At 34.6% G+C, this 22,434-nt stretch overlaps 2 protein-coding genes across 2 annotated transcripts; both read left to right on the top strand.

Annotated features, from left to right (window-relative positions):
• The first annotated feature begins 4 nt into the window (after positions 1-4).
• On the top strand, positions 5-15,340 carry LOC126883677 (ankyrin repeat and SOCS box protein 8-like). The gene is made up of 2 exons (XM_050649338.1): positions 5-164; positions 14,996-15,340. Exon 2 carries the CDS (start codon positions 15,053-15,055, stop codon positions 15,338-15,340), a length of 288 nt encoding a protein of 95 aa, XP_050505295.1. The 5' UTR covers positions 5-164; positions 14,996-15,052.
• Positions 15,341-15,361: 21 nt separating this feature from the next.
• LOC126883667 (serine/threonine-protein phosphatase 6 regulatory ankyrin repeat subunit B-like) lies at positions 15,362-16,626 on the top strand. The gene has a single exon (XM_050649329.1). It carries the CDS (start codon positions 15,362-15,364, stop codon positions 16,595-16,597), a length of 1,236 nt encoding a protein of 411 aa, XP_050505286.1. The 3' UTR covers positions 16,598-16,626.
• Positions 16,627-22,434: the final 5,808 nt, after the last annotated feature.

The following is a 22,434-nucleotide window of genomic DNA, read 5'->3' as shown; positions in this document are numbered from 1 at the left end:
AGTGCAAAAATGTAAAATAATATCAAAATCAACTGTAAATAGACATCTTATTCATTTACCTTTCGTCAAGTTCGCGGTGTTGCCATTACGCATTACGTGGAATAGCATAATAGGTACTTAAAATTTATGAAAAATTATGTGTATGAAAATGTGAAAACCAAGAGGTAAGTTTGCATTTTGTATCAAATTGTACCTAATTACAATTAGTTGGTATAAATAGTTATTTTCCTAACAAGTGCAGAAAGTCATACTTTTCCGCACGCGACTGCAGTTTGCCGAACGACGCGAAGCGGGAGTTCGGCAAGCAGTCGAGTGCGGAAAAGAGACTTTCTGCAAGAGTTAGGAACAATATTTTTTCTATGAGTCTTTAAAAGTGACCAAATCTTAATCAATTAATTTAATTAATATGAAAATACATACACAAATTAATTCTTTGACAAGGTTGTCAAAACCAAACTTTCAGCATCATTGGTTAGCATGACGACGATCTTGGTTTCCATGACGACGATTCAAAACCACTGTTATTGTCTACTGATTTGACTTTCGAATATTATGTCAAAATTATTTTATTTCATCGAATTCTCGCGTTAATTTCATTAAAACATGAACACAATAAGATATACTTGAAATAAATTAGTAAATAATATCTAAATATTAGTTTATTGCATGTATTATAATTACTTTAAGGCCATATTAACATATCTAAATTACCACGCGTGCAGACAAGTAAAACGCGTGCGGAAAAGTAAAACGCGTTCGGAAAAGTAAAACTTGCTAAACTAAAACGCGTGCGCGAAAGTAGACATATTTGCACGCTCGTAGAAAAAATAAATTTTATGAGAAAATATAGTCCATTGAAATGTTACATTTTTTAGGCCATACCTTGCATTTGTTAGAGGAGTTAATTTTATTTTTTTAATGTGTAGGGAGGGTCAGTAGAAGCTTAAGTTCAAGTTTTTGGGGTCGCCACCCTTGTCCCTCGGCCGTCATCTTGGAAAAGGGGCGCAAAGGGGTTTCGCGCTATATCTCGTAAACTACCAACCCTACAGAACATCTAATAAAACATAAAATGTAGCAAATTAAATTTTCTACAATTTTGTTTCTATTACTTTTTATCGTCAAGTGACCAATAAAAAAGATATAAACAAAAATAAGTACAAATTTTTTAATAAGTTTCCTTTTGGAGGTAATAACTTTTTTGCATTTTAAAATAAAATAACATTATAGCAATTTTGTAGAGGGTTTTTTAGCGAACAATTTCCACTATAAAGGTGTTTAATTTTATTTATTTATCCAAGTTTTACAGCACTCCAAACTTGACAAGATTCTCGAATACTCATATTGATACAATAAAAACAAAACGTTAGGTTTACTTTTCTATCTTAATATTTTTTTATTCATACAATGTACGAGTATTATGATTTTAACATTCCTATGCTATTATTAATCTATTTGTGACCTTTCTACCCACTATAAAACTTAGAACCCTAAGCAGATATAGAAAAGGTCCAAGAAGTTGTTTGAGGACAAATCCGGTGGTCCAGAAGAAGAATGACGCAACCGCAAAATGCAAAATTCTTCAGAAGAGCAAAAAAACGAGTTTTAAATATTTAAAATTGGGATTAAATGAAGAGTAATCGTCCAGGGGCATCGGCATGGCGTTTGTTTTTTGACAAGGATGGCTTTTATTTTCATCGATATTGGTTCGAATTTCATTATCTTAATTTAATCGCCCCATTTTCAACCTTATCTACAGTTGCGTCATTATGCATCTGAAACAAGGTCTGACAGCGCGTATTTCAGTTACGACGCAACTACCCTCTAACTCTAGTGGCTCAGCACATTTTTACAGTTCGGTCTTTTTGTATCATCTTTACATAGTATTTTAGAAGTTAATTGCGCAATAAACAGGAATTGACAAGCTTTGCAGTTACCTCATTTTTCTTCCGTACCGGACTGAATATTTGCCTTCTATTACTTTTATTATTACAATTTATCCTAGGTGGCACAGCAGTCGGTCTCCCTCTACGTAACTTATCCTTACAGTTGTACTACCTATTTGAACACGTGCAGTCGTATTAAAAATTGTGAAAAGTATTTTGAGTTTTATAGATAATACGATTAAGAGGAAACAGTAGCGATCAACAGGTAGCAAAAACGCTTTCCAAGATTGCGGCTGTAATTTTGAAAAAATTTTCGAAACATTTGGCACACGTATTCGTAATATAATGAAGAATGGCGGTACAGAGCCCAATTTGAAAAATATATTGTAACAAAAGAGAAATCTTGGACGACCGCCGTATAACAGTAAACACCTCGAGAATGACGTCATAGAATGATCTAGGCCTCGGCGGAAAGGAGGAGGAACTTCTCGAACATACGACCCGTAGGCGGAACATGCTGATAGCTAGAGATGGGCGTCGATTGTTCCAGAATAACAACTGGGTATAAATACGGGCATATTTGTAAATACAGTTTAGTCTTAAGCTAAAGTTTGTAAAGTAAACTTGTATAAATAAATAATAAAGTCGTATATAAATACGAACCGCTAGTTTTATTGTAATTATAAGTAATTACAATAGTCACGTTACAGTTGGTGTCGGTGTTCGGTTAACTTAGTGCGATATAAATAAGTGAATTACAGAGAGACTTTAAAAGACTTTTGAACTTTATTCGTCGGGAATAACCGGAGTGCGTCAATTGTTCGGTATTCGGAAAGACTTTAAAAGACTTTTGGACTTTATTCGTCGGGAATAGTTAAAGTGCGTTAATTGTTCGGTATTCGGAAAGACTGTTAAAAGACATTTTGGAAAGTACGTGTGTGCCGACCAAAGATGTTGCTACAAGAACTTACAGTAAAACAGCTCCGTGAACAGCTAGAGGAACGGGATCTGGACAGCAGTGGGCTCAAGATAGTCCTACAAGCACGACTCGAGGATGTCCTCACGAAGAACGGAGAAGACCCAAAGACGTTCCACTTCCAGTCAGCAGAACAAGTAATCTTATCGAAATTTGAAAGTGTTTCTCAAAAGATCGATGAAACTTCTAGAAAAAGCGACGAGAAATTTGAAAGTGTTTCTCAAGTAATTAAAGACGTTTGTAGACAGAATGACGAGAAATTTGAAGAAGTTTCTAGAACATTCGATAAGATGCAGAAAAGTGTAGAGACCGTAGAAGAAAAGATCAAACAACTAGAGAGCATGATAACCGATACAAAAGTACAACCATCAGTTAATGCAGCAGCGTTAGATCCTGTAGTGAAAGATGAACTACCGAGAGACGAAACGTCGCATAATATGAGATTCAAATTACCACCATTCGATGGAAAGTCCTCTTGGTCCATATATCTTAGACAATTTGAAGCTATTGCGACCGCCAATCATTGGACCGAACAGGAAAAGGCTGTTTCCTTGACTGCTGCTTTGCGAGGTGATGCTGCAGATATATTAAGATCAATTCCTAAGGGTCAAGAAAATTGTTACCAGACCTTGTTCACTCGTCTAGAAAAACGTTATGGAGATGCCCATCTACAACAAGTATACAAAGCACAACTGCGAAGTAGAAGTCAACGAGCAAGTGAGAACCTGCAAGAATTTGAAGCAGATGTGGCTCGTGTGGTGCGGTTGGCTTATCCAGAGGTGCCAGACAGCGTTTTAGAAGAAATTGCAGTAGATACCTTCGTCAATGGGCTGAAAGATAATGAACTACAGAAAGCTTTACGACTAGCAAGGCCGAAAGTTTTAGATGAAGCACTTGCTATTGCATTGGAACACGAAACGGCTAGTCAAACTTCACGAGGCCATAGAGTAAGAACCATTGAAGAAAGTGACGAACACAACTATGAACGTCTGGAGGAAATGATACGGAGAGTATTAAGTAATCAGATGCCAAAGAGACGCGAGCCTAGATGTTGGAATTGTGGAGACGTAGGCCACATTCGTCGTAATTGTAAGAAGATCGTACAGCCGTCGGAAAACTAGAGCGGGTCGACACCAAGGGGCAACTGCCGACCTCGAGAACTAGAGCCCCCATAGTAACTGTCAACCTTACGTCCTCCGGTGGAATCCACAACTTATACATCGAAGGTCGTATCAGTAATAGATGTAGATCATTTTTGGTGGATACAGGTGCAACGAGAACTATCGCACGTCCAGATGTAGTACGAGACCGTAATAAATTATCACCTGCAACAGTAAAACTTAGAACAGCGACTGGTGAGCTAATTAATACATATGGCGAGGCTAATATGTCAGTATCCATTGGCCAGACCACAGTTGAACATCAAGTATTAATTGCCGAGATCTCCGACGAATTCATATTGGGGATGGACGTACTAAGGAAAGTGGGGGCAATATTGGATGTTCAAAATGGAGTTCTCAAGATCAATGGTGAAGAGTTGCCCTTTCACGACGACAAAGAAGATGTCATCCGCTTACTTACTACATGCGACGTAACCATACCTGGTAATAGTGAGAAAATTCTGATGACCATGCTTGATGGACACTGCCGAGAGGGAAGTTTAAGGATGGTCGAAGATGTGGATAATGTCGAGTTCCTAACGGCGAAAACTTTGGTAAAAGTTCGAGATGTGATCCCTGTAAGAGTTATGAATTTAAGGGAAACTGCTATCAAGTTAAGTAGAGGAGCTTTGATCGGGCAGTGTGTTCCCGTGGCTTCAATTTGCTCTGTGAATACCAATGAGAAATCATCGAAGGCGAAGTATCCAAAGGAGCTTGTTGAGATGATCATTGAAAGATGCCAAGATCTTGATCATGAACGAACGGAAAAAGTGACATCTATGCTGATAGAGTATCAAGATGTTTTTGCTATTGACACGAAGGATAAGGGAAAAACAAGCATAGTAACGCATAAAATAAATACCGGAGACGCTCAGCCAATCAGACAACGGCCTAGACGACTTCCATTTGCGAAAAGAGATGAAGCCGAAGAGATTATCAAGGATATGGACAAACAAGGGGTAATTGAACCATCGAACAGTCCATGGACATCACCAGTAGTTCTGGTAAAGAAGAAAGATGGTTCAACGCGTTTTTGTATCGACTACCGCCAGCTCAATGCGGTAACAAAAAAAGATAGTTATCCTTTGCCCAGAATAGACGATACATTGGATACTCTCTCCGGTTCTCGTTGGTTTTCCACACTTGATTTAAAAAGTGGACATTGGCAAGTAGACATGGAGCCAGCCGATCGGGAGAAAACCGCATTTTCGATAGGATCAGGGCTTTGGCAGTTTACGGCTATGCCGTTTGGTTTATGTAATGCTCCTGCCACATTTGAAAGATTAATGGAGGCAGTTTTAAGAGGTCTAACATGGAAAACATGCCTGGTTTACTTGGATGATGTAATTGTGGTTGGAAGGTCCTTTGATGAACATGCCAAGAATCTAATAGAAGTCTTTCAACGATTGAGAGCAGCGAACTTGAAGTTAAGTCCGAAGAAATGTCATATGTTTCGACGAGAAGTTAAGTATTTGGGACATATTGTATCGAGTAATGGTCTAACAGCTGATCCTGAAAAGATTGAAGCAATTAAAGATTGGCCAGTACCAAAAGATAAACATGAAATTAGAAGTTTCCTTGGCCTATGTACATATTACCGACGATTTGTCAAAGGATTTACCAATATCTCCAAGCCCCTAACAAAGTTGACGGAGGAGGGCAAAGAATATACATGGAGTGAGGAGTGTCAAAAAGCTTTCGAACAACTACAAAGGGCTCTGATCAGTGCACCGATATTAAGCTACCCGGGACAGGCAGGAAAATTTGTTTTGGATACCGATGCTAGCAACAGTGCCATAGGAGCTGTTCTCTCACAAATCCAGGATGGACAGGAAAAAGTCATCGCTTATTTCAGCAAAGTCCTGTCGAAACCAGAAAGAAACTATTGCGTTACCAGAAGAGAACTGCTGGGTGTAGTGAAGGCTTGCGAAGATTTCCATAAATACTTGTACGGCAGAAAGTTCCTTCTTCGAACAGATCACGCTGCTCTAAAATGGCTCATACAATTCCGTAATCCAGAGGGCCAGATGGCAAGATGGTTAGAACGACTGCAAGAATATGATTATGAGATAGAACACAGGGCCGGAAGAGTTCATTCAAATGCTGATGCCCTGTCGAGACGACCATGCAGTGCAAATTGTAATCACTGTGCCAAATTAGAGGAACGATTTTGCCCCGTGAGACGAACCACCGTAGTTAATGAGCAATGGCAGCCCCAACAGTTACAAAACGCCCAAGAAGATGATCCATGTATAAAAAGAGTATTGGATTGGATGCAGCAAGGTGAAAGACCTAGTTGGCAGAACATTAGTGCATGTAGTCCAGAAGTCAAGGCCTACTGGAGCCAATGGAATTGCCTGGTACTAAAAGATGATCTTCTGTACAGAACCTTTGAGAACGATGATGGTACAGAATCTAAGCTGCAGTTGATTGTACCTAAAAGTAAAGTGTCAGAAGTATTGCGTCAGTTGCATGACGGTACATCAGGTGGACACTTTGGTATTACGAAGACTCTGCAAAAGGTTCGAGAACGGTTCTATTGGGTGAACTGTAAAGATGATGTAAGAAGATGGTGCCGGAAATGTGAACTGTGTGCATCCGGTAATGGTCCAGTTGGTAAAAAGAGAGCACCCATGAGACAGTACAATGTTGGAAGTCCTATGGAAAGAGTAGCAATCGACATTGCAGGTCCATTTCCAGAAACCGATGCTGGAAATAAATACATTCTGGTAGCCATGGACTATTTTACGAAATGGACCGAGGCCTATGCATTACCGAATCAAGAAGCTGCTACCGTTGCAGAGGTACTTGTTAAAGAATTCTTCAGCCGATTTGGTGTTCCCTTGGAGATCCACTCCGACCAAGGGCGAAACTGAGTCAGCTCTTTTCCAAAACGTTTGTAAATTGATTGGTGCCAATAAGACCAGAACAACACCCCTGCATCCTCAATCAGATGGAATGGTCGAGAGGATGAACCGAACGATGGGTAAACACTTGTCCAAAGTTGTATCTGAACATCAGCGAGATTGGGACCAACACATTCATTTATTCCTGATGGCCTACCGCTCGGCCGTGAATGAAACTACAGGTCAAACACCAACCTGCCTGATGTTGGGTCGTGAAGTTCGTTTGCCCTGCGACCTAGAGTTTGGCTGCAGACCTTCCGAGGAATATGTTGCAGGCGAAGAATACGTAGACCGCCTGAAGTTACGAATGAACAACATTCATGAACTTGCCCGACAACACATCCAGATAGCCAGTGACAGAATGAAAGATCAATATGATTCTCGCTGCAAGAATGAAAGCTTCGAAGTAGGTGATCTTGTCTGGCTTTATAATCCACAACGTCGTCGAGGCCTGTGTCCTAAACTGCAAAGACAATGGGAAGGTCCGTATGAAGTTAAGAAGAAAATAAATGACGTAATATACAGAATTAAGAAGTTACCAAACGGTAAACCAAAAGTTATTCACATAAATCGTCTTGCACCATATGCTGGCTCAAATGAAACAGAGGAAGCCCGAGTCCTCCAACAGGAGATGAAAGATGCACCACAGCCAAGTTTTAAGGAATTTATGTCAAATTACGCAGAAAGAAAGAGTGCTAGATTCGGCGTGACCACAGAAGTTCAGCAAGATCTGTTTGGTGTTCCAGAAAACGTCTCTCTAGCCCACTGTGTTGCCCAAGAACCACTAAAGGAATCTCGTCCGTATTCAATAGAAAGTTCGGCCGCCTGGACGAGTTAAGGAATCAACAACCTAAAATTGGAAGAGTATTGCGATTGGAAGATGGTCCTCGATCTTTGCTGTATATAGTGACCAGGAAGTCTTATACGGACACGCCAAGCTACGAGAACATATGGCGTGCTCTAACTAATTTGAAGAAAATCGTGTGTAATTATGACATAAAAGATTTGGCTATACCAAAAATAGGCCATGCAGTAGAAAATCTGGATTGGAAGATTGTGAGAAGCATGCTTGAAGTGATCTTCAGAGAAACTGGCGTACGAATTACTGTGTGTTGCATGAACCCGAAGATGTCATACCCTTCAAAGACAGTAGACTGCTATTTCTTCTTGAAGGGTGTATGCAGAGCTGGAGAGTCGTGTAGATTCCGCCATCCTGGGCCTTCATCTAGAGTTGCTGATCGGGACGCTCAGATCTTAAGAGGGGAGCAGTGTAACAAAAGAGAAATCTTGGACGACCGCCGTATAACAGTAAACACCTCGAGAATGACGTCATAGAATGATCTAGGCCTCGGCGGAAAGGAGGAGGAACTTCTCGAACATACGACCCATAGGCGGAACATGCTGATAGCTAGAGATGGGCGTCGATTGTTCCAGAATAACAACTGGGTATAAATACGGGCATATTTGTAAATACAGTTTAGTCTTAAGCTAAAGTTTGTAAAGTAAACTTGTATAAATAAATAATAAAGTCGTATATAAATACGAACCGCTAGTTTTATTGTAATTATAAGTAATTACAATAGTCACGTTACAATATTAATATGTGGAAATAACTCTGTAATTAAATACAATATTAAAAAAACGAAGAGAACAATAAAGGGATTGAACGATACTTAGGGCAACATGGAGAAGAAATGAAAAATGATAACGGAAACAGAATCATAGATCTATGTATAGCAAATGATATGGTTATAACGAATTCAAAATTTATGCACAAAGACATACACAAATATACTAGAGAAATCTCATCGAGAAAAGAAAAATCCATAATAGACTATTTCCTAATAAAAAGAAAAGACCTAAAGATCATAAAAGACGTAAAGGTAAAAAGAGAGGCTGAAATAAGCAGTGACCATTACTTGCTTATAATGGAACTAAGGGTGTACACACATAACACAACAGAAAAAAGAAAGAAGATAACTAAAGAAAAAATAAAAAGCTACAAATTAAGAGAAATAGATAGTAAAGAGGAATACCAGAAGAAGTTAACCAAACAGTTCGAGACTATAAAGGCAATTAACACAGGAATAGAAAATAAATGGAAGCAATTTAAGGAAATCATATTGAAAACAGCAAAAGAAGTATGCGGAACAACTAAAATCACAAACATATATTCGAAGAAAAGTAAATGGTGGACAGCGGAAATACAACGTAAAGTGAAAGAAAAGAAAAAGGTATGGAAAATGTATCTAAAAACCAAATCGGAGGACGATTTCGAAAAATATAAAATGGCCAGAAACGACATTAAACAAGAAATTAAAACGGCAAAAAAGAAGTCTTGGGAAGATTTTGGACACAAAATGAATGAAAACTATTTTAATAACCAAAAATTGTTCTATGGTACATTGAAACAGCTAAGACAAAAGAAAACACTTAGATTAAGAAACATAAGAGATAAAGAAGGAAATATATTAACTACAGAAAGAGAAATAATGCAAAGATGGAAGCAGTACTTTGAAGAACTAACAGAATGGAAACAATATCAACATGAAAGAGAGGAAGACATGATCGAAAATACAGAGGAAATGCAGCAAATAACAAAAGAGGAAATTGCAGAAGCCATTGACAAATTAAAATTGGGAAAATCTCCAGGCCAAGATGAAATCACAGCTGAAATGTTAAAGTACATGAGTGAAAATTCAAAAGAAAAATTCCGAGAACTACTAAATGAAATAATCACAGCAAAGGAAATACCATCTGATTGGAAAACAGATATAATAGTACCACTGTTTAAGAAAGGAGACGCAAGAAATTGCGAAAATTATAGGGGTATTACATTGACAAGCGTTCCTGCCAAAATATTCAATAGAATAATTGAAAAAAGGCTAAGGGAAAAACTAGAAATAAAACTAGAAGAATCCCAGCATGGCTTCAGAAAAGGAAGGAGTACCCAAGATCTGATATTCATATTGAGACAAATAGGAGAAAAACTATTGATGAAAGGCAAAGAGATACACATATGCTTTATTGATCTGAAAAAAGCTTTTGATAGAATAAGAAGGGAAGATATATGGAAATGTTTAAAGAAAAATGGAATAGAAAAGGATATGATAGAAATAATTAAAGCCTTATATAAAAATAATAAAATAAAAATAAGGACTCACAATCAAGAATCTGATGAATTCCAGGCAAAGATAGGACTAAAACAAGGCTGTGTACTAAGTCCATTACTTTTCTCAATGGTACTAGATGACGCAATAAAGCAATGCAAGGAGAAATCTAAAGACATGATATTGGGAAAATGGAAAATGAGCAATGTACAAATACAAGAATTACTATTTGCAGATGATATGGTATTGTTAGCTGACACGGAAGAGAAACTGCAACAAATAATAAACACATATATAAAAGAAGTAAGAAAAATGAACATGGAAATAAACACAGATAAAAGTAAAACAATGGTTATGGCAACTACAAAAAAAGTGATAAAAATTAAGGTAGAAGGACAAGTTTTGGAACAAGTAAACAGCTACAACTACTTAGGTACAATTATTGAAGAAGATGGTAAAATAGACAAAGAAATAAACAATAAAATAGGAAAAGCAGGGACAATTTATAATACATTAAGAAATATGTTCTTTGGAAAGAAAGAGGTACCCAAAGAAGTCAAAACACAAGTGTACCAAAAAGTGGTTCGACCATCAATCGTCTATGGGAGTGAGTCGTGGACGCTAACAAAGAACAACAAAAGAAAAATCAAAGCTACAGAGATGAGATTCTTGAGAAAAATAGAAGGGGTCACACGAAGAGACAAAATAAGAAACGACACAATAACTCAAGCTCTAAAGATAAAACCCATAGAGACAATTATAGGGGAACGACAGTTAGGATGGTTGGGCCACATCCACAGACTAAACGACACAAGAATAACGAAAAAAGTATATGAAGTCAGAGTACAAGGGAAAAATAAAGTAGGTCGCCCAAGAATGAGATGGGAAGAACAAGTTAGACAAGAAGCAGAGAAAAGAGGACTGCAATGGAGTATGGCAAAACAATTGGCTCAAAATAGAACAGCATGGAAAAGAAGTATCAAAGAAGCACCACAAGATTAAAACATATGGACAGAAAAATGGGTCAAATAAGTAATTTATATTTATTAAAATTGTATTGTTAAAATAAAAGTTTTGTATAATTATTAAAATGTATTGAAATGTAGATATTGAACTAGTTGTAAACAGCCCAACACCGAAAGGTACGAATGGGCTTAACTGATTAAATAAATAAAATTAAAAAACGAGCCATCTACTAAACGCCATCCATTTTCAAGATACAGGGTGTTGAAGAAAACAAAATTTTACACATTTTTTACGATTTTGACGAAACTACTGGCCACATAATAAAATTTGGCGGGTTTTAAGATATGCATTTTTGACATACAATTAAGAATTTTATATTCATCATTGGCGCGCATAGGGCTGAACTTTTTAAAGCAGGAAAAATAGTACGTCACTGAGATAGTGACCACTTTATTCGGACATTGGCCGAAGTGAAATACCCAGAACGCGTTGTGGGTAAGCGAAAGTACTCAATTGCCGAAATAAACACGTTCACCAGAGATTGAGCAAAACCATAATACCCATAACTCGACGTGGGTACTATTTTACACGGGCCGGGTTGTGGGTATTTCTAGTTTGTGCAAACGCAGAAAAATGGATTATTAGATTCCCCTTTGACAGCCGACGTCGTAAAAAAATAACTACTGAGAAAGAACTAGAAGGAGAGTTCTCTAAGCTTGAAAGAAGTTTTAATGAAGAAGATAACGAAGAAATAAATGCTGTGAATGAAGATACTTTGGAGATTTTGACAAGAACTGTAGAAAACAATAACCACGTAGAAAAATAAACTATATCCAGAAATAACTTAACACTCTGTGATATTGATTGTGACAAAGCAAAAAGCTGTTTTGAATGTGGTCAGCACATCCACGATGAAGTTTCAAATAACTAATAGACTTACCTTTGTCACAGAATAAATAACCAGACAGAAGCGAAACTCCTGCCGAAAACGGTAACATAATTTTCATGCTCATGTGTCAACGTAAATTTATTAATAACATCGATGTACCTGATGACCAGCTCAATGTCCGTATGATAGAAGCAATCATGTCATCCGGGTCCAAACAAGGTTTCATCAGATGTGGATTCAAGAAGAACTGTTCAGGCAAATCTTGCCAATGTGTAAAATCAAACATAAAATGCAATTTTAAATGTCACGGTAGCACTTTTTGTGCTAAAAAGTAAAGTGAATATTTTCTGAAAAGAACTGTAATAGAAAGTAACAATAAAAGTGGTACATGTATGAAAAAGACTCACATAAAAGACGTATATGTATGAAAAGGTTTAATGATTTTTTTCTATTTTCAATAGTAAGATAAGTATGTCCTTGTTGGATTTTACTGTTTAGTTTTTTTTTTTAATTAAAATAAATGGAATATCAAAGATTTGATTTTATTTTATTTGTTATTATGGAATTAGTGTAGGGTATGATTGTGTTTAGAGGTATTTCGGCGTTTGCGGAAATTACAAATACCCACAACCCGACGTGGGTAAAACAGATTAGCCACGTCGGGTTATGGGTATTATGGTTTTGCTCAATCTCCGGTGAATGTGTTTATATCGGCAGTTGAGTAGGTACTTGCGTTTACCCAGAGCGCGTTTTGGGTATAGTATTTTTACTACAAAAACGTTATTACGTAGGTCAAAATTTTTGACGTAAGAGAACTGTCAAAACATTAGAATGTGACTTTTCATTATTAGATATGTTTATTATAAACATGGCAATAATAAAAAGTCACATTCTAATGTTTTGACAGTTCTCTTACGTCAAAAATTTTGACCTACGTAATAACGTTTTTGTAGTAAAAATACTATATTTCTGTTCGGACAATGTCAGAATAAAGTGCTCACTCCACGACGTGAGTAATTCACGTTGTCCAAATCGCGAACTGAGTAAAAATTTTCGGAGTTTGAGTGTAACTATAGAAACTTAGTTCGAATACTTTGTAAGGGTTAAAATGTTTTATTTGTTTCCTTAAAAATAGCGCGTCGTAAGAACAAAAATGGGAAGATAGAATTCTTGTCACACACTGAACAAGGATTTTTAAAAATGTTTTTTAATTTGAAATATCTCAGTGGCGTACTATTTTTCTTTCTTTATAAGTTCAGACCATTATCATTATGCGCGCCAATGATGAATATTAATTTTCTTAATTGTAATTATGTCAAAATATGCACAATAACTACCTATTAAAACCCGCCAAATTGTATTACAATGTGGCCAGTAGTTTCGGCAAAATCGTAAAAATGTGTAAAAATTTGTTTTCTTTAACGCTTTGAAAATGGAGGGCGTTACAAAAATTGTTTACTAAGCAAATCCCAATTATTTTTTAGTTTTTATCAATCCTAGGTTACCTTTTTTGAAACACCATGTATAAAATTGTAATTAAAAAGAAAAAAAATAGAAAATATGCGGTTTTTATTTTTAAAAGTACGTTTCACCAATTTTAAATATCTGAAAAAATTCAGGGTGAAATATTGTGCAAAAACACACGTTATATACTTTTTTTGTGAGAACAAGTGTCTCAGTTTATTTTTTAGACTCATTTAAAATTTTAAAATCGTTAAATAAAATTCTAATTTCCCAAAAATTAAAAAAAAATCAGACAGAATTTTTTGAAAGCTACAACTTTTTTATTTACAGTTTTTCGCTAACTCTCGATGCGGCTGAGATAAAAAATAAATACCTCAAAAACCTAATTAGGCTCTAGGCGGGTCACGTGACCACCTAGGGGGCTAAAAATTTTAGAAACTGGGTTTTTCTATATGTGCTAAAAAGGAATTATATGGAATTCGAATAGAGTTGGGGGCATTTTTCATCATCTTACCCGGCTAGGCCCTTGTGTTAATAAATAGAAGAAAACCCCAGGAGAATTTGCTACAATAAGAAGAACAACAGAGATAGTTGAGATAGAAGGCGCTGCGATAAAAAATTAAAAAATAAGATTAATAAAGAAGATAAATAAGTAATAATTACAGTAAAACTGGACATTAAAGGCGTACCTCCTATGGAGATGCCAGGGAATGTCTTTGAAATTTTTAAATTCTGGAAACAACGATTCACAACTTACTACCCTGTGGCAACTGAGATTTCAAAAAAGGCACAAGAGACTCAATGTGCCCAGTTGTTAACGTTATAAGGCAACGAGGGAATGAGAATTTATAATACATTCACATTCTTAGAAGAAGAAAAAAATAATCTAGAAGTTTTACTCAAAAAATATGAGTACCACTTTACGCCCAAAAAATTTAACCTATGAAAGACATCAACTATTACAGTAAGCAAACAAAGTTTGAAAGTATTGAACAATTTACTGTAAGAGGAAAAATATATCATTACACTGTGTTCTAGGACAATTATTAAGGGAGAGCCTAGTTAGATATTTTATTTTGTGGTATAAAATATAATGGAATTAGAGAAAAACTCCTTCAAAATGATTTCGAAACATTGGAGGAAGTCGTAAAGAAAGCAGTTTTAATATAAAAGACTAAAGAACGTAATACGGCTACATCCAGTTTCATGGAACCAGGTACGAGTGACTTAAATGTAGATAAAGTAAACAAAAAACCCTCAAGAGATGTAAGTGGAGGATTCAGACAAAAATTTGCGACCCAACGTCAAGGCAACAATAACCAATAATGTAAGAAATGTTATATAAACACGAATGTAGAAAATGCGCGGCTTATGGTAAAATGTGTGCAAGATGTGGAGGTTACAACCATTTTTCCTCAGCCTGGTACAATAAGAAGAACAACAGAGATAGAAAAAGTCTTTATCCTGTCGGTGATAGTATTGAAGTATTAATAACCTTACATAATTGATATAAGTCTCTTATTTTTTTCTACAGATCCTTGACCTATTTGAAAGCAGATTCATGATTTTTCCTCATCAAAAACACTATCACTGATATTATCGGTTACTATTGTACTAATATTTATATTTATTTTGTTTCAGATATTTAAAGAACAAAAATTGTGTCATTAGTAAAGTCAACGCAGTGTGTTTTTAAATATGGATGAGATTCCACTCCATTTAGCAACAAAATTGGGAAACCTAGATAAAGTTCAACAGTTGATTGAAGAAGGGGCAATAATTAATGAAGTGGATTCTGATGGTTTTACGTCACTACATATAGCTACTGATTTCAAGCATATAAAAATAATCAAATATTTATTGGCCTGCGGTGCAGATGTAAACGCAACTGATACGTCTCAAAGGAGGAGTCCTTTACATTATGCTGCGTTCAATAATGATCTTGAAATAATTCGATTACTCACAGAAGCTGGAGCAAATTTCTAGTGTTCAAATATCTATGGAAATATGCCCATTCATATGGCAGCCAAAAAAGGATATCTAAAAATTGTAAAATATTTTTTAGAAAATGGGATACATGTAGATATTATAAATAAAAAGAGCAAAAAAACCCCTCTTCATATGGCTGCCCGTGGAGGTTACATCAAAATAGTAGATTATTTACTGTTAAATAAGGCTAACGTGCGTCTAAAAGATTGTCAGAAACGGAGTTCAATTCATTATGGTGTTATAGGAGGGGATGCTGAAATTGTTCATGGCCTTATGGAACAAGGAGTTGATATAAATGCAAAAGATAGGTTCAAGTTGACTCCTCTACATTTAGCTTGTAGATCTTGGTATTTAGATATTGCCCAATTACTTTTAAAAAACGGTGCAGTGTGTAACCTACAGGGAAGATCCCGGAATTATTCTCCACTCCATTTGGCATCTGAAACCGGTTGTCTAGAAATTGTAAAGTATTTTATCAGTCTAGGGGTAGACGTGAATTTCGGTACAATTCAAGAATATACTCTTCTGCATGCAGCTTGTAAATGGGATCAAATTGGAATGGTTAAATATTTGTTTGAAAATGGTGCAGATGTTAACAAGAAAACTCTACCCAAAGGAGCTACTCCATTATATTTTGCGATAAAAAATAGATCCCCAAATGTTGCAGAGTTCTTACTTTTAAATGGAGCTGATTTAAGAGAAGCTGAATATAAAGGCAAATCTACTTTATCAACAGCTTTAAAAGATGTGTCAGGTGATTATGAAGAGTCAGAACAGACAGAGTATCTGGTAATTGCAAAACTAATAATCAAATACACCGTGTTAATTTACAATCCCGTTGAAAAATTTATTGAGGATGGTTGCCCTTTCTTCGAAGAATTATCACAATACTATAACGACTGTCAAAAAGAAATAACAAGTATGAGAAGTGTGACAATAAAAAATAGTACTGTTTCTTTATATCAAATAATTTGCGACTCCAATAAAGGTAACGCGTTTATTAAATATTTACGTAACGACAATATTAAAAAGGAGTTACAAAATATTGAAGATTACCTTAAAGACTTTTCGATATACGGTGATATTCTTCCGTTGGTACAACATTGGGTTAAGGAAGGACTTCAAAGAATGAAATTACTTTCAGACGCTGACTTTATAATGGGAAAAATTGCGCCTAAGTTGCCATCAGAAATAAGATGGAAAATATTCGACTACTTAAACATGACTGATCTTAAAACTGTGATACATTCATAATGATTTAAATAAAAATGATTATTTGTTTGTATGTTTGTTTATAAAAACGTTGAATAGTATCTCTAATCAGGAGCGAATGAAGTTGTGGTTATACAGGAAGGGGATGAAGTTATAAATGTAAGTGAAACCACCAAGCCCAATATAGATCCTTTTATTGACCCTGACCCAGTTGACGTAAAACGTGTGGCGTGTGTTCAATGTTTTTATAAATGAGTTTTGATGTCAAACTTCACGCTTCAAGCATAGTTACAAATACAGAGTGTCCAGAAACTCTCCCGACAAACGAAGACCTAAGATTCCTAAAATAATTTGAAGATAATTTAACCCACTTCGTCTAGTCCAAAAATGGTTCATAATGGAGCTAGAGCTCTTTAAATATGGCGTCTTGTAATTAGTTTTTTTAAATAGCTCCAGAACGCTTTATTTAGAAAAGCAAAAACTGATACGCCTATTTATCTTTCAGAGATAAATCGAATTCATCAATTGCGAATATCTAGTACCGGTCATAGGCGTCCGTTTTGGGCATGGCAACGGATATTTTATTCCATAACTTTTTTGTCTTTAACTTTTAAGTATTTTTGACATTAGATTATTAAACCTATTATCTTGCTTTAAGTCGGTATGATTCACCGTTTTCTAGAAAAACCTATTTGAAAATTTTTCTTTTTTTGAATTTGAAAAAAAAAAAAAATTTGAAAAAAAAACTAATTGAAAAAACGAAAACTGGTACGTTTATTTATATTCTAGAAATGAATCAAGTTTATCAATTGCCAATATCTAGTACCGATCATGGGCGTCCGTTCTGGGTAGGTCAACGGCTATATTTTATTGCAGAACTTTTTGTCTTTATTTTTTAGGCATTTTTGACACTAGATTATTAAATTATAAGGCATTCTAGTATTGCCTTCTACTCTTGCCTTTAAGTCGACAAAATACACCGTTTTATTTTGATTTTTTTTTTCAAATTCAAAAAACGAAAAATCTTCAAATCGATTTTTCTAGAAAACAGTGTATCCTACCGACTTAAAGGAAAATTACCTTTTAGTACTAGAATATCTCAAAATTTCATAACCCAGTGTCAAAAATACTTAAAAGGTAAAAAGACAAAAATGTTGTGCGATAAAATAACCGTTGCCCTACCCAAAACGGGCGCCGATACTAGCAATTCGCCATTCATAGAGTCGATTTATCTCTGAAGGATAAATCGGCGTACCAGTTTTCGTTTTTCTAAATTGAAGCGTTCTCGAGCTATTTTAAAAAACGAATTACAAGACGCCATATTTAAAGAGCTCTAGCTCCCTTAGGAAGCATTTTTGGACTAGATGAATTGGGTTAAATTATCTTAAAATTATCTCCGGTCTTCGTTTGTCGGGAAAGTTTCTGGACACCCTGTATAATGAAACTAAGAATTGTTTAAACATTAATGAGATGAACGTGGAAAATAAATAAAACTGTGGGTAAAATGCCATATGCGCATGCCATAAAATACCCTATTCTACGAATATACGACTGTTTTGGATTATCGCGACAAAGAATATTTTACTGTGCAAAATATGAAGAACGAAAGTAAATTGTAAATTACATTGTTGTTTATTGGAATAATTATTACAACAATTTACTACTTTTTTTTATACTTCTTAAGTTGGACACTAAAATATTCGTTGTCGCGGTAATCCAAAACAGTCGTATATTCGTGGAATAGACTATACAATAATAATATTTACCCCAGTGACTTGAAAACAAAAAGAATGTGTGTGTACTTTGTGCGCACGTAAGAAGTTATTCTCCTATAATATATAATTCAACTTCATATTATGATTTCAACGAAATCAATATACCTATCTACTTTAAACAGTTTTTTGTATTGTATTTAAATATTAAACTAATTTTAGAAAGAACAAAAAGAATTACCAAAAATTAAAAAAAAAGTATGACTTTGTGTCAGGATTTGAACAGGGGACCTCTCGATCCCTAGGCGAATGCTCTACCGATCAGCTACCACCGTTTTTGTATTCAGTCGATCATTTCTCGGACATAATTACAATCACGGTGACAGATACATTAATTGAAAATAAACATTTTCAATAATACTTATTAGGAGGAAGACAAATCCACCGACATAAAAATTATGATAAATATATTTACATACTAAGAACACTAATAATATGTTCTTTCCACGCACACCTTATTTGCGATACATAACTTAAAAGATGCTGTGACTAATACCATACTGTCGGTGTGCGCATGCGCCAGGGAATGTAAAAATTCACCCTCGTCCCTAAAGAAGTATAAATTCAAAAATATGAAAAAATGTTATACAGGTTTTTGAAGGTGCTAAACGGTAGATGAGGGATAACTCATGATAATTCCGTGAAGACGTACATTTACTTTTGCTTTGATTTTATTTAACAACTACAAAGAGTGAAATTTTTTTTTATTTACAAGACGTTTCTTGTACGTTTAGAGAAAAATGATTCAAATAAATGGAGTAGATCTTAAATTATACCCTGTATATACATGGTAGAAAAGTGCAATTTTATATAAAAACCATTATAAAAACTCAAAAACGATTCACACTAGGTATAAGGAGTTATTAACAAAAAATGTTCAGATTGACGTGGATATTTATAAAATTAAAAAATATAAAAGGTGCCCCATTAAAAAACGAATTATAAGCAAACCGCAAATAGCAAATAGATGAAAATATTTTCGTTAAACAGTCCACTCTTCAAAACCCCTTTATTATAATTTTCAGGATTCAGTTACATCTAGTTTTCGAAATGTTTCTAATTGGCCGATTATCTGCCACACCCTGTATATATGACATATTGCGCAACTTTTGGAAATCATCTAAATAGATATGTGGTTTATGTTTGTCGGCTTTCCCGCAGTGGTCATTCGTCATTGTGTATGCTATAAGTAAAAGAAATAATCGAAAAATAAAAATGTGAATAGTGAACAGTGTATGAAAAGGTAAATATGAAATTTTTGTCAAAATAGTAGTAAATGTAGGTAATTTGTTATAGACCTGGATCCCGCGTACCAAAAAAAAGTTGATTAATAGCAAGCTGAAAATTTGTTAATAGCTTAACGGTGTCTAGTCGGACAAACTTTGATGTATGGGAACACTGGAATAGGGGACGTTTTAATTGTGGAACAGGTTAAAAATTTGGAACGGCAGACTACGAAAACGTTCTATGTATTTTGTTGGACAGAACTTCCAATTGATTTGTTACCATTTCATTAAACTCTCATTCAAAAATCAGACTGGTGTTTATCACCAACAATTTTCAGCTTGCTATTAATCAACTATTTTTTGGTACGCGGGAGACAGGCCTATTAGTATTAAAGAGGTTCTCATGGCCACGGCATGTTTAAATTAAATATTGTATTACACGAGATTGTAAATTAATTGAATAAAAATTACATTTTATATTTTTTTATTTTTACGTTTCGATGTCCAATACGAAAATTCTTTTTAAAAAAGATTATTCTATAAATAGAAATCACCTACAGGTTAAAAAAAATTATTTTCTATTTCTTTGTATTTTCTGAAAACGATTTTCGAACTGGAAATCAAAACATCAAAACAAAAAATGTATGTAAATAGTTTTTAGTACAATCTATTGTGGCTTAATTCTATAGAAATACAATATTTATTTGGTAATACAATAAATTGTATGGGAAATGTTAATAGCTGAATGTGGATAAAAATAGCTAGGCTAGACAACGATTAAGCGTTTAAAAACGATTTAAACGCTTAAAACTACGTTTAAAAATCTGTATCGTTCCTTATAAATTAGTTTAAGGGGGTAGGCGCAAAATCTTCGTCCAATGCTATTTAATGCACTTTTTTTTTCGAATCCTGAGAAAATTTAATAAGTATTTTAAAAAAATTAAAACGCAGAATGAAACATCACATTATTACCGAAGGCCGAAAGTCACTCAAAATTTCTATAATGTTGATTTGAATAAGCTACAGGGGTGAAAAAAAAAGAGAACATTTGGTGTGATTTTTAATTTCAAATACTTCATTCAAAAGAACCTTTTTGTTTATTCTAAGGGACTTTCGGCCCTCGGTAATAATGTAATCTTTCATACTACCTTCGTTTAAATTTTTCAAAATATTAGTTTTCTCAGGATTTAAAAAAAAATAATGCATTTAAACAAATTGTAAACCCTAATTATAAAAAATTATAAAATATCATTTTAAACTTTAATATTGTCAACATTTGGTTCTTATTAGTTACATAATGATTATTTGATGCTTTAATATGTACTATCATAATATTTCAACCCTTAAAACCACCCTTGTTGGAGCTATATATAAAAATTTACTTATCCTAAAAGAATAATTTCGGCTTGCATCGATTTACATAAAAATTTGGGATTAGGATCATCTCACCCTATACTCTATATTCTATATCATGCTTAAGATGGTTGATTATTTTTAGGGGTGTAAACTACCCCTTATTGTCAAAAATTATATAAAACATTGTAAACTTAATATGGGTAAAATTTAGTTTTGATTGGTTAAATAATGATTGTTTTATGCTTTAGGATATAATATCATAATATTTCAACCCTTAAAAATCACCCTCAATAACATTACAATTTTTTTAAGTAGATAATTTAATAAATATACACAGAAAAAAAGTAGAATTAAAGAATTACAAAAACATTTAACAAATATGTACAAATACAAATAGTTTTTTAATCATCTTCCAGTATACGCACCGGTTCTGTGGTATTATACATATTTTGAAGATCCATAAGCGGACTATTCGAATTTTTCAAAAAAAAAATTCTTTTATAAACATAGCTCCTTCATTTTTGGCAATGAAAAGTTTTTCAAAAATGATTTTGTAGGATTGTTGAAGAGCTAAAAGACTGTGTAAACTAAATTCCGTAAGATCCCTTAGTTTTTAATTGGGGTGGATTTAAAGGGCTCGAATAAGGGGGTGTTTGCTCGTAAATAGAGGTTTTAAACAGCTATATCTCTCTAATTATTCACTGTAATGAAAATTTGTGCACAAGAGAATTTTAGTTATTAAAAAAGCTACAATTTAGTAATTTATCATTTTTTTCACATCTCCAGTATTTTCGGAGATATTTTGAAGTAAAAGGTAAAAAATAGGAAATTGCAAAAAATTAATTTTTGTTTAAACTCCTTTTTTAAATTAGCCTTTTAAATAGGTCAAATTTTTTTGGGTGTATTCATAATACAAATATAAAAAGAATTACAGAAAGGTGAAGACCAATTTTTGGCTACAGAAAGGCTACCAAAACGAGCACTGAATGCTAGAATGCAAGGAAAGAGACCGGTTGGGAAGCCACGAAAGCGCTGGGAAGACACAGTAAACAGCGACGCACAAGCCCTTTTAGGAGTCCGTGTATGGAGAAGAGCAGCCACAGACAGGCAAGGGTGGAGGCAAAAAATAAAGGAGGCCAAGGCTCAATTTGGGCTGTAGTGCCGTAGAAGAAGAAGAAGAAAAAGAAGACCAATTTTTAATTAGGAGGGTAGTTAGAGGGTTGTTTTCACTGATTTTTGCATAGAGAAAAGCAGGCACGGACTTTTTTGATCATAAGTCGCTTAAGTTTCATGATAGAAACTTTCTATTATTTTTTTTAAAAGCTCTAACTGTATACTTGAAAAAATATTATTTAAGTTTTCCTCGAAAAATGCAAAGTTTTTCCGTTATTTGGCTTTGAATATTTCAAATTATGCATTTGACGAAAAAGCTAACTTTTAACATGCCGTATCTCGGTTTGTATGGGTCTTAAAGATATTACAGAAAAAGAATTTGGTTTGTGTTACTAAAAGATACAATTTTGAT

Source organism: Diabrotica virgifera, chromosome 1, assembly GCF_917563875.1.
Source record: "Diabrotica virgifera virgifera chromosome 1, PGI_DIABVI_V3a".
Lineage (NCBI taxonomy): Eukaryota > Metazoa > Arthropoda > Insecta > Coleoptera > Chrysomelidae > Diabrotica > Diabrotica virgifera.
The sequence above is the reverse complement of the archived record's forward strand: the minus strand, read 5'-3'. Positions and strand labels throughout refer to the sequence as shown.